The following is a 14,297-nucleotide window of genomic DNA, read 5'->3' as shown; positions in this document are numbered from 1 at the left end:
CAAAAAATTAGAAATAATTTCACATTTAGGAAATGAATAGTGATTTACTTATATAACTGAATTCTATAGAACAGTGAAAAGTAAAAAACCAGATTATACATTTACTGATATGAATACATTTCAAAATCAAAGTTGAATAAAAATTGTTGCAAAAGGATATCTACAGGATACTACTTTGTATATTTTTAAATGAAAAACAAATACTTTTTGAGCAAAATTAGGTAAAAAAAAATATAAAAACATGCATGGAAACAGCACAAATGCACACAAACTTCAAATAATCACAACCTGAAGTGCAAAAGAAAGAGGAAATAGGAATAAACCAATACTTTATTTAAGTGAGATCTGAAGCAAATATTGTAAACTGGTTAGGTGGTACTTTACTAGACATACTTGCTTCTATGGATGTATGTTTTACTTTTTTAGTTATGAAATATCATAATGGTTATAATACAGCATATACATGGAAAAGAGGCATTTTCATTTCTGACCTCATACATTTTATCAATCTTAAGGAGAGAATTATTCTATCATATAGAAAAGTTAAGTGTAAAGTATGTTTTCTAACAACTAAACTAGGGAAAGGATGTCAAAATCAGCTATGGTATTTAAAAAAACAATGGCTCCTTAAATGGTCAATATCTTTGTGTCTAATTTTGTTTCAAATCATTATAAGACTATTTTATGTATAAAGTTTACCTTCTTGACAGTTTCCTAAATTAGACTTCAATTTTAAAACTAACTTTCCTAGGAAGTTTGAATATTAACTAACAGTTCAGTACCTCGGATCACTGGTTCATTCATACATGTGTATATAGGTAAACACGGTTAAAATCCTGTGTGATTTCCGACAGCTTAAAGATGTAGCAAATTATTAAGACAAAAATTAACAAGAAAGATTTAGCTATCATATGGCTATAAACACACATATTCCCTTAAGCACAATATAAACATCCTTACACAGAACACTCAATAATAAGTTCCAGAGACATATCAGCTCAGACCAAATACCAACAGCATAGTAAATTAGCACTAAAAACACCCTCCCCGTTAATTGTAGCTCTTTTTTATTCTCCTTTTAGCCATTATCCATATCTGAGGCACTGACTACTCCAGAGTCCCTCCCCAAAAGACACCACTAAATATTAATTTTGACACAATGCAGTATACTTAGTTATCTGTCTTCCTAGAGGATCCATAATCAGAAATGAGAAAAAATATAACTCTTACTGCTGGTCCTTTATCATCATCTTCTACTTGCTGATTCTCTTATTTTAAAGACTACTACTTAGCTTTGGTGAGCTCTGTTGCTGCAAAGGCAGTTTCCCAACTATGAATTAGTCTCAAAAAATCTTCCTTATGCTTGAAAGGGGTAGAACACCCCCTGGTGGACAGAAGACTAAACTACATTTTCTTGATCTCTAAACCTAATGAATTGAATCTGAAAATTTACATATATATGTATTTATACACACATCTAATACAATATACTATTGTGCAAATACAGATATATTTTACTGGTACCACCAAGATATCACGTAGCATTGGAATAAAATCTACACAAAATGTCAGCAAGATAAGAACTACTCTATAATTTCACAATTAAAATGATAAATATTAAACAGACAGGCTTCCATTACACTTCTATTTAGAAATTTAGTGTCATTTCTATCTTTTAGAGATTGATTCTTTCTACCATAACGGATTCTGGCTCTGTTAATCTGCCCAAAAATACATACAGGCACTACTTTAAACTCACACACAAACAAGTAGGACACAAACTTCACTGTAGTGAATTTTTAAACGAATCTTCCTCATGCTCACTTTCTACAGATGACTAGCCAATGGTTGTGTGTATAAGTGAGGGTGGACAGACAAAGGAAGAGGTGACTGAGACAGATGAAGGGAAGGTTCCTAGCTCTAGTTCCCTTCTCCTTCCTATTCATATCTACACTGATATCCTTAGACCAACAGATGTCTGACTTTAATACACATAACAACAAACTGGAGCAGGGTCTTGACATCATCCCCAGAAATTCTAAATTGTCATGAGTGGAGTCAAGGGAACTGCATTTTTAATATAAGTACCCGAGGTGACACTAATGCAGATGTCCATCACTCTCTGAAACAATGTTTTAGATATGTATAAAGTTATCTGAAGGCCATGTGCAAGACTTTGTCCAAAGCTAAAATTCTTTCAGGTGAGAGGAAACACATGGTATTCTGGCATTACAGAACTAACATGTGTAAGAAGGAAATACTAAGCTTCTTGAGATAACTTAATAGCCACTGAAGGCAAAGGTATTTTAATCAATGGTGTTTAACCTTTTCTGCTTCAGAGCTCAGAAAGAAACAGAAGTTATTTTTAAGTAGTGCTTTTAAAAAACAATGGGCAGAAAAGTGGAGGTATTTTTAGTAAGCACATCAGATTTTCCAATATGGTCATAAACAGCAATTTAAACTCATGTTTTCATTTTCACTTGTATTTACCTCCGCGTTTTTTGAGATTTTCAGTTTTCATTTTACTTCTGCTTCTAAATTCAGGCCCTTTAAAATCATCTTTGTCTTCATTCAGCACTGGCTCTGGTTGTACAATCACTGTACCTAGAATGATTTCATTTAAAAAACCATTACACATATTAAATGTGCAAGTGAAGTACAAGACTCCAGATAAAGCCAACATTGCTGGAACATAGTTTTGTTTCTTTCAAGCTTTCAATATTTATATAAGGACCTCTCAAGAATAAATAAAACAGGGAAATAGTAAAAGGGCCAGGTGTCAACAATCAAATTACTTCTTGGAATATAGTTCATAAAAAATGGTGTGTCGGGGGGGAAGTATTATGAACTGATCTGTAACAGAAATGTGTGAATAAAGTTAAAAAAGCCTTAGCCCAGTTCTCAATTTTTATTCTGCCTATCACAAAAGCTTTTTTGACTATGAACATCTACACTAAGTTCTACAGTTTAAAAAATAAAAGGATCAGAAAAGAAAGTTTTAAAGACATCCTATTCTTCTCATAAGCCAAACCATAAAGGCAGCAAAATATTCTTAAGTGTTGTTTTATATTCTGCTATTACTGCTGTACTATTCTGTACCATTTCCTAAATAGTTAAGTCAAAGTTTCAGTACCCTGAAAGTCCCTAAAGAGTTTTCTTTTTTCCCCTAAAGAGTTTTAAACAAATATTGCCTTAGGTGCTTAAGCTCAAGTGCTATAACAATAAATTGCAGAATGAAATCAATTGTTGGTCCCTATGGAATCTTTTAGAAAGAATGTACTCTCTTAGCTAAAAACATGTGAACTGAGGAGAGAGGTTGCTAGTTTTTCATTTTAATCTCTCAAGAGCAAATAAAGCAGAGGCATGGTAAAAAGGGTCCAGGTCTCACTTTACCTATATTGCTGGGCTTAGTAATTAGGCACTGTTGTTGTTTAGTCGCTAAGTCGTGTCTGACTCTTTTGTGAACCCAAGGACTGTAGCCCACCAGGCCCCTCTGTCCATAGGATTTCCCAGGCAAGAATACTGGAGTGAGTTGCCATCTTCTTCTCCAGGCGATCTTCCCGATCCAGGGATTGAACCTACTTCTCCTGCATTAGCAGGCAGATTCTTTACCACTGAGCCACCAGAAAAGCCCAACTGGGCATTACTGACAACAATTAAGAAAGTATAGTCATCCCTCAGTATCCATGGGGGATTTGTTCCAGGACCCCTTGGGATACCAAAATCCGTGGATGCTCAAGTCCTTTATATAAAATAGCATCATAGTATTTGCCTATAACCTATGCACATCTTTCTGTATACTTTAAGTCATCTCTAGATTACTTACACTGCCCAACACAATGTAAACCCTATATAAACAGTTGCCAAATGACAAACTCAAGTTTTGCTTTTTGGAACTTTCCAGAATTTTTTCCCCAAATATTTCTGATCTGAGGTTGGTTGAATCTGCAGAGGCAGAACCCACGGATATGGAGGGCGAACTGTAAAACCTGGTAGTTGTCAGGGGCTGTTTCCCTGAAACATAGGTCTATGTTAGTCAGCAGTGAGGTTTAACCGAGGTTAAAAGAATTTCTGAGTCTCTGAAAAAACGGGGGGAAATAGGGCACAAGGGATTGAGTTTTTTACAAGCTGGTAAATATAAGTAATTTCCACACACACAAAAAAAACCTTTATTCACAACAACCATTTCACATATATACTCTCAGAGAAGCCCTGGCATTTGAAAAAAGCTAAAGATTTACAGGTAACACCCACCCACCCCCCACACACACACCAGAAAAAAAAAAACAGATTTCTTTCTGAAGATTCTTCTCTAAATGAAAGCAAAGCAGCAGAGTGGAAAGAGCACTCACTAGCTTTGGATTCAGGCAGACCTGGGTTCAAATCTTAGCTTCTCAATTTAAAGCTGAAAAAGTTCCTTGAGCTCTGAATTTGTTCCTTCATCTCTACAAGTAGAAACAATAACTACCTTACAGCATTGCTTTGAGAATTAAATGAGTTAATTTTTAAGAGTCCAGTACTTATACATACTCAGTATTATAACAATAGTGATAATCAACCAAATTTGACCTTATGAAACAGGTCTATTTTGGTTTGGTGGAAGAAATTACCCTTAGTTCAGGTTAGTAACATCCCATATTAACTTTCTTCCATAATATCACTAAGAGAAAGATTGGAACTCCTAGTTCTTAGCTCACCCAGTGGCCATCGTAAGGACTTCCAGTAACAACCACTGAGAATGTAATAATCCAAAGTGAATCACTACCTATGAAACTCAGACTGCCATGTTAGCTGTTTCTGCCTTAGGCCACCAAAACCATTATATAAAATGATTTTCAAAGCCAAGTAAATGGTAGGCCCATCAATTTTTCTTCTTTCTTCCTCCTCTCATTCATTTATTTTCTTCATTCATTTCTTATCTATTGTAACTCCTAATTTTTCCTAGTCAAGAAATATATTATCCTCCTACTCATCATTTTTTTAAACTTCCATAATCAAAATATGTGTCACATAAACATAAGTAGAGACAGAGAATAAAGTAGTAAACATTGCTGTAAATGATCAGTGATAACAAATCTGAAAAATCTAACAGCCTTGAACATATTATTCAATAAAGAAACAAATCAAAACTTTTGATTCTGAAACACCATGAAATTACCAAGACCCATGTCATTCTCTCATCATGTAAATCACACTGCTCTTAGACTTGAAATATGAAAAGTCCAAGATTTTCATTTGGCTTCTCCCCTACCCACCCCTGCCCTGGCCCCAATCTACTCAATGCAACTTTTAAGATTAGAAACATAACAGTTGTGAGGAAATGTGACAAGGCATTTTAAAAAGGATAATTACAAGAAATATACCTAAATCAAATTTAACAGGTAACTTCACTTTGAATCTTAGGGAATTTAAGAATGCAGTAAGAATAAATTAGACTTTAAATGTTTTTAAGACGTTTTCAGAGCATTCATTATGTTTTTCTGTAAAGCAAGCACATTAAAATTCACTGAACCAAAACTTAACATACTAAACATTTAAACCAACTCCCACATTCAAGTATAATTTGGAAACTAAAAGCCAATGGAAAGAGAAAATAAGTTTTCTTTTCAAACCTGACTATATATTCTAAATATTTAACCTCAGGAACAAACATTATCATTACCATACTAATACATTTCGAAACCATTGCTACTAAAATGTCAGGTTTGGTACTTGACACACAGCTTACAATAATCAATTTCTAATTTTATAGTAATGACATTTAAAGATATTTTTCAACTTTAACTTCATATGAAAAATTAATACACTTTACCTTTTGGCAAGCTTTGCATAGTAATATCATTTTCTGAATTTTCATTAGAAGCATCTTCATTTACAGTTTCATCCAAAGGTTTTTCATCATCAGATTCTACATACTTTGTTACAATTGAAGGTTTCCTATGAAAAAATTAAGTCCATAGAATTACAGACATTTCTGACAATTGAAAAACACCCAAATAACATAAATAACATGTTTAGATTAAGCAGTGGCTCTTAACCAGGGATACATATCAAAATCACCTAGGGAAGCATACATCTCTATACCACATTGCAATTTAGTAGGTCTTGAGCAGGACCAAGGCATGCGCATTCTAAAAAAGGCAAAGAGTATTTAGAGGGGAACTCCTATTTAAGAATCACTACCTTAGGGAATAAGTTAATAACAAGCAAACTGTGATTATTAAAAGATATTTATTTCCACTAGTTTAAAAAAAAAAACAAAATCCAATAGAATAAACTGCAAACTTCTAATAAAAACTATATTTCATAGTATACTACACATTACATTATGCTTGGAAGTAATTTCAGTCTTTATGTACAATTCACTTTCACAATTTAACACAGATAAGTATTTTAACCACTCTTTGATCTTCTTATAACTTCCTTATAACTATTATGGCTACCATTTCCCATCCTAGACAATTTCGTATAACCCTAAAATACTCATATTGCCTCATGAAACATTTAACATTTTATTTCCCCTTTTTTCCTTTTTTTAAAGCACAAATATTATCTGAAAGGAATTACCTATATACTGCCAGGGCCACTAGTACATAATAAATCCTCCCCTGGGAAAATTTTAGTTAAAATTAAGTCAAGTGATAGATACAAGAGGATTCATTATATTACACTGCCCTTTTTAAAATATATATGCTTGTGTAAAATAGTTTACTTTGAACAAGAGTGCTTGAAGTTTAGGAAATAACAGATTATTCTAAAAGGAAATAAAACAACCTGAAAAAGAAAGTAACTTTTTTCCCTTCAGTATCAACCAACCTCTTTGATCGTGATGATCCTGACGATTTGGATTTTTCTGCAGAGCTAGCTCCCTAAATGCAAGAAATAAGTAAAAAAGTTAGTAAAACTCTGAGAAACATGCCTACAATTATTTCCCTATACCAACATCTATAATATAATGGTAGAATGAGACGTAATTTGTATGCCTACAACATTTTTCTAAAAGGAACATCAATAACTAATTCTCATTTACTCTCAAGGTTTCCTTGATTTAAGACTATCTCTTTTTGTTAAAATATTACTTTTGAATTTTGAGAAATAGAAGATGATACACTGCAGTACCATGAACTTGGCTTATGCCGGCAAAGACAAAACAAAGATGTAGAGGTAACCAGATCCCAATAGACAGTTTTAAGAATCTAAAAATGTGTCATTTTCTCTATCCTAATACATGGCACAGAGTACCTTCTACAATTTTTTCAGAGATACTAAATTTACCTCCATTTTGCCAATACAATCAGTATATTTTAATTGGATTCAATTTTTCACACTGGGTAGAAAGAATCCTAAAACACAGTGTAGGCTGGCATTATCAGGTGAAGGACTTCAGGATGGGTTCTGATAATAATGCTGAAGAGATTCTGAATATCCATCTCAGAACCTTAAGTTTATGCCCATAACAACCACCTTGAACCACCACTGTTACAATATAATAACATTCAAATATCTGTTAGCTAGCCTTCGGTAGTCTGACTTTAGGTGAAGCAAACCACAGCACTAACAAAAACAGTGAACACCATCAAAAAGTGAACAATTACTGAAAATAAAGTTATCATAATAATACTTGGTTATAACAGTAAACTCAAACACAAGCATGTATTAAATAAAAGCAAACTGATGACACCTACTCTAGTTGGTTAGTAGTATGTAACAAATATCTTTTAAATGCTCCAAGTTATTCTTACCTCTTCCCTGCTGTTTTCCATCATATCAGAGTTATTGCCAGACCCACTGACTTTATCTTAAAAGACAAGAAATGAAAACATTATTTATCTCTTTGGTGCATTATCAAACAGAACACCAATACCTACAATTCTATGAACCCATTTTTCAATCTATGTTGCATGGCAGTATTGGTAAAACTTTACTCACATTAAAATATAAGAGTTTTCTATCAACTATACTCCAGTAAAAATATTTTTAATATACTGCTTTGGTTAAAAAACGTTTTCTGATTATAATTACCCTTTTGACACACCAATCCCCTTTTAAAAGGCGTTTCTGAAAGGAGCAGTTTGTAATCAAAACATTTCCTATTGTAACCTTTTAAAGATTTTCTCTTAAAAGAAAATTTAAGTTACATCTTCTACTAAAAATAAAATCACACTGTTAATTAATTGCATTGAGTTGGCCAAAAAGTTCATTCAGATTTTCCCATAACATCTTCCAGAAAAACCCAAATGAACTTTTTGGCAAACACAATATATTTTCCTTTATCAGTAAAGACTTTAGTAGATTAAACCTAAAGCAGAGGGAAGGAAATAATAAAAATTAGAACAGAAACTAGTGAAACAGGGAACAGAAAACCAATAGAGGGAAACCAATGAAATCAAAATAAGTTCTTTAAAAAGATGAGAAAAAATGGAAAAAAAAAAAAAAAAAACAACTTAGGCTACATGGACCAAGAAAAAAGGACACAAGATGAGAAGTTAAAGAGGAGATATTACTACTTACCTTAAAGAAATTAAAAGATTATAAAGGAATATCATGAACAATTGTATGCCAAAAAATTAGATAACCTAAATGAAATGGACAAATTTTTAAACACACATAAATTACTGAAGTTGACACAAGAATAAATAAACAACGTGAACAGATCTGTAACTGAAAAGGCTGAATTAGTAATCAAAAGTCTACCCACAAAGAAAAGCAAAGGTCCAGATGGTTTAACCACCAAATTACACCAAACATTCAAAAAACAAAAAAAGAACACCATTTTTTCATAAAGTCTTCTAATAAAAATGGAGGAAATACATCTCAACTCATTCAATGAGACCAGCATCATATCAAACCAGAAAAGATACCATAAAAAGAGAAATCTACAGACCAATACCACTTATAAATACAAATCCTGAAGCCCTTAATAAAATACTAGCAAACTTCAAAAGAATAAGACATGTCTTTCTGCTACAGACTGAGAGAAAATACTTGCCAAAGATATATCTAATGAAGAATTATTATCTAAAATAAATTTTAAAAACTCAAAACTCAATAATAATAAAATAAATAACATGATTAAAACTAGGCAAAAGATGTGAAGACATTTTACCAAAGAACATATATAAATGACAAATGAGCATATGAAAAGATGCTCCACATCATCATATCTCATTAGGGGATCAGAAATTAAAACAGTAAGATAACACTCTACACCTATTACAATGGACAAAATACAGAATAAAGACAACACTAAATGCTGGTACAGATGTGGCACAACAGTAACTATTCACTGTTGGTAGGAATGTGAAATGATCTACCCACTTTTGGCAATATCTTACAAAATTAACCAAACTCTTGTCACCTGATCCTGCAATCACATTCCTTAATATTAAATCTAATAAGCTGAAAACAAAGTCCACTTAAAAAACTGCACACTGATGATGTTTATCAGTATTTTTTATTTATATAAACACCTTCATAAGTAGCTTTTTCCATAACTGCCAAAATGTGAAAACACCAAGATATTCTTCAAAAGGTGAATTAGATAAACTACCTGTGGTACATATAGACAATGGAATAATATTCAGCTTTAAAAAGGAATCAGCTACCAAGCCATGAAAAGACATGGAGGAACTTTAAATGTATATTACTATGGGAAAAAACTAAGATTACGGCATCCAGTCCCATCACTTCATGGCAAATAGATGGGGAAACAGTGGCTGACTTTGTTTTTCTGGTCTCCAAAATCACTGCAGATGGTGATTGCAGCCATGAAATTAAAAGAAACTTGCTTCTTGGAAGGAAAGTTATGACCAACCTAGACAACATATTGAAAAGTAGAGAGAGATTACTTTGCCAACAAAGGTCCGTCTAGTCGAGGCTATGGTTTTTCCAGTAGTCATGTATGGATATAAGAGTTGTACTATAAAGAAAGCTGAGCACCAAAGAATTGATCCTTTTGAACTGTGGTGTTGGAGAAGACTCTTGAGAGTCCCTTGGACTGTAGGGAGATCCAAACAGTCCATCCTAAAGGAGATCAGTCCTGGGTGTTCATTGGAGGGACTGATGTTAAAGCTGAAACTCCAATACTTTGGCCACCTGATGCGAAGAGTTGACTCATTGGAAAAGACACTGCTGCTGGGAAAGATTGAGGGCAGGAGAAGAAGGGGATGACAGAGGATGAGATGGCTGGATGGCATCATCAACTCGATGGACATGGGTTTGGGTGGACTCCGGGAGTTGGTGATGGACAAAGAGGCCTGGAGTGCTGCAGTTCATGGGGTCATAAAGAATCAGACACGACTGAGCGGCTGAATTGAACTGACTGATGTGAAAAAAGCCAATCTCAAAAAGTTACATGCTGTATGAGTCCAACTACATGACATTAGGGAAAAGACAAAACTATGGAGACAGTAAAAAGATCAATGGTTGCCAAGGATTTGGGGGATGGGGGAGAATGGAAAAATGGAACAGAGGATTTTTAGTGTTGCTGAAGTTGAGACAGGAGGGAAGGTGGCAGGGAACCACCATTAAAAGAATGACATTGCCATTGAGGATACAGCAAAAACTGGTAAGAACTATCCAAACCCTAGATGGTGGAAGACTTGACTTTCAGTAGACCTTGAGTCTCATTATACATTCATTGTAATGTATTAGCATGCTACATGACACACCTACAGGCATCATAAGAGTTCTTAGGCTAACCATAAAAGGTCAAAAAATGGTGATGGCTCAATTCCTAGAAATCCCACCCTTCACCAAAATAGTTGGAATAATCTTGTTAGTCTATGAAATTACCAAGCCCATAAAAACAAACCACCCTCACACCCCATAGCCTCTCAACTTCTGAGATGGACCACACTCTAATGGAGGGTCTCCCAGGGCCGCTCTCACCTTCTGAGACAAACACCATTCTGCCTATGGAATGTGTATCTCTCTCAATAAACATGCTTTCACTTAACTACAGCTCACTCTTTAATTCTTTCCTGCACGAAGCCAAGGACCCTCACTTGGCAGCTCATCCCAGGAACTCACCCAAGACCTGGGATGTCACCATCCTCTCGTATCCCATTTTCCTGCAACATCTTTACAAAGTAAGCAGAAGAAGGTGGTCTTCTCTCTCTCCTCACTTTTCCTTTGATTTTAAAAACATGACTCACTAAGTTCTGGGGGCAGAGTCCTCTTGCCTGCCTGCTTGTACCCTTCACAAACATATTAACAAATCTAGTTCTTGTCTATCACTTTGCCTCTTGCTGAATTCCATCTGTGCTGAGACATAGAAAACTTGAGTTTCATTGAGTTCTGACACCAGGTGTGTGGTTTCAGCTTGGGAGGTTCAGGTTTCCTCCTAAGTCAGAGACTGTAGGTCCAAGTTCCAACTGAGGCACCACTGGGTTTGAGTCCCATTTGAGGTGGGATTGGTTTCAAGTCCCAATCTGGGGTATACAGTTTCACAGCTAAACTAACCTGTATGATACTATAATGATAGATAGATATCATTATACATCTGTCAAAATCCCTAGAATGTACAACGCAAAGAGTAAAATCTAATGCAAACTACAGGTTTGGATGATAATGACTGTCACTGTAGATTCATCAACTGTAACAAATGTACAACTGTGGTTCAGGAAGTTTACAATGGGGGAGGCTGTGCATGTGTGGGGATGCATAATAGAAATTTCTGTACGTTCTACTCAATTTTTCTGTGCACCTAAATTTTTCTGTGCTCTAAAAAATAAAATTTATTTTTAAAAACTTAACAAATGGAACTTCCTCAACTACCTACAAAATACCTACAGGTAACATCATACTTAATGGTAAAAGACTGAATGCATTCCCCCTAAGGGCAGAATGAGAGAAGGAAATCCACTCTTGGCACTTCCATTCAACACTGTAATGGAGATTTCAGCCAGAACAAGTAACCAGGAGTTAAAGAAATAAAAGGCCACAAGACTGAAAAGGAAGAGGTAGAACTATTTATCTTTGGAGACAATATATCTTGCATATAGAAGTCCTAAGGAAGGAATCAACTAAAAAATATTAGAACTAATAAAAGAGTTCAGAAAGATTGAAGGATATGAGAAAAATAAACAAAAGTCAAATACATTCCTATACACTTGCGAAGAAAGATCTGAAAAATAAATTAAGAAAACAATCCATTTATAATAGCATCAAAAAGAATAGAATGCTAAGGAAAAAACTTAAAGAAGTTTAAAACTTATACTCTGAAAAGTACAAAACATCACTGAAATAAATTAAAGATTTAAATCAATGGCAAAAACACTGCATGTTCATTAAATAGAAAACAACATTAAGATAGCAATACTCCCCAAATGAATCTACAATTTTAAAAAAGGCAATCCATGTCAGAATCCCACTGGCTTCTTTGTAGAAACTGATAAGCTAATTCTAAAATTCATGTACAATTAAAATGAACCCAGGATAGTCAAAACAAAATAGGAAGACTCACACTTAGAGATTTTAAAACTTAGTGTAAAACAACTATAATCAGTACAGTGTGATACTGGCAAAAGAACAGACATAAGAATCAGTTGAAAAGATCTGAAAGTTCAGAAATAAACCCATATGCCTATGGTCAAATGATTTTCAACAGGATGCTACAACGATTCAATAGGGAGAAAATAGTCTTTTCAACAAATGGCACTGGAACAACTATGTATTCACATGCAAAACCTTAAGTTGGAGACCTGTCTTACACCACATACAAAAATTAAAGTCATCAAAGAGCTAAACATAAGAGCTAAAACTATAAAACTCTTAGAAGAAAATATTGAGGTAAATCTTTGTAACCCCAGATTTAGAAATAGATTCTTAGACATGACACCATAAGTATAAGCAACAAAAACAAAAATAGATACAGTGGACATTACCAAAACTAAAAGCATTTGTGCTTCAAAGGAAATCATCAAGAAAATTAAAGAAACACATACATCTACACAACTGAATGCTATCCAGTCTTAAAAGGGAAGAAAATTTTGATCCATGCTATAACACTGACTAAAACTTTGAAGGCATTATGCCAAGTAAAATAAGACAGACATAAAAGGACAAATACTGTAGATTCCACATATGTGAGGTTCCTAAAGTAGTCATATTCATAGAAAAAGAATGTACAATAGTGGCCACTAGGGACTACGGGTAAAGGGGATTTGGAAGTTAGTGACTTCAAAGGGTACAGAGTTTCAGCTGGAGAATATGAAAAAGTTCTGGAGATGGATGGATGGAGATGGATGATTCACACACACACAGCAATGTGAATGTACTTAATGCCAAAGAATTGTATATTAAAAACTGAAAGAGTAAACTTTACATTATATATATTCTATCATAATAGAAGTCTAGTAGATATAAAGAATCCTTATAAGTCAATGATAAAAAAGACAAAATACCCAATAAAAACTCAACAAAGGATCTAAATAGATAATTCTCCAAGGAGTATATTCAAACCACCAATAAGTACATGAAGAGATACTCAATGTCACTAGCCATCAAGCAAAATGAAAACCAAAACCATAAGACTCAACTTCACATGTACTAGGTTGACTAAAATTAAAATTAAAAAATCAGATAACAACCACTGTTGGTATGGATGCAGAGAAATCAGAATCCTCATACACTGTTGGGTAGAACATGCAATGGTGTAGCCACTTTGGGAAACAGTTTGATATTTCCTCAAAGGATTTAACAGAGTTACCATATAACTCAGTGATTCTACCCCTAGGTACATAACCAAGAGAAATGAAAACATATGGCCACACACAAACTTGTTCACAAATGTTCATAGTAGCATTATTCATAATAGCCAAAGGTAGAAACAAGATTTTCCATCAACAAAACAACCAATGTGATATATCTATATAAAACAATGTTATTCGGTCATAAAAAGAAACGAAATTCTAATATACACTACAACATAAATACACCTTGAACACTTTATACTAAATGAAAGAAGTCAGTCACAAAATACCACATGTAATAGAATGACATTTATAAGAAAGTCTGAAATAGGGAAAACCATAAGAAAGTAGATTAGTGGTTGCTTAAGGCTGCTCGTAGAGGGTGATAACTAAAGAATATGGGGTTTCTTTTTCATGTAATAATATTATAAAATTTTCCGTCATGATGGCTGCATGTATCTGTGAACATATTAGAAACTACTGAATTGTACACTGTAAACTCGTGATTTTTATCTCAATAATGGTGTTAAAAGTTTTATTAGTCACTGGGGAAATGCAAATTAGAACCACACTGAGTTATAACTAGGTATCTATCAGAAGGTC

General features: G+C 34.0%; 1 protein-coding gene across 13 annotated transcripts in view; it reads right to left on the bottom strand.

Annotated features, from left to right (window-relative positions):
* ATRX (ATRX chromatin remodeler) overlaps window positions 1–14,297 on the bottom strand; it is a 277,372-nt gene that overhangs the window by 177,095 nt on the left and 85,980 nt on the right. For 11 of the 13 annotated variants that reach the window (XM_061136821.1, XM_061136832.1, XM_061136829.1 and 8 more), the window contains 4 exons: window positions 7,743–7,798; window positions 6,817–6,869; window positions 5,813–5,937; window positions 2,491–2,604 (listed from right to left, as the gene is read on the bottom strand). In XM_061136821.1, the coding sequence (XP_060992804.1) occupies window positions 2,491–2,604; window positions 5,813–5,937; window positions 6,817–6,869; window positions 7,743–7,798 (348 nt within the window). The remainder of the gene's footprint in view (window positions 1–2,490; window positions 2,605–5,812; window positions 5,938–6,816; window positions 6,870–7,742; window positions 7,799–14,297) is intronic. The other 2 variants (XM_061136830.1, XM_061136831.1) reach the window with 1 other exon arrangement.

This window comes from Dama dama, chromosome X, assembly GCF_033118175.1.
Source record: "Dama dama isolate Ldn47 chromosome X, ASM3311817v1, whole genome shotgun sequence".
In the NCBI taxonomy this organism is placed as follows: domain Eukaryota; kingdom Metazoa; phylum Chordata; class Mammalia; order Artiodactyla; family Cervidae; genus Dama; species Dama dama.
The sequence above is the reverse complement of the archived record's forward strand: the minus strand, read 5'-3'. Positions and strand labels throughout refer to the sequence as shown.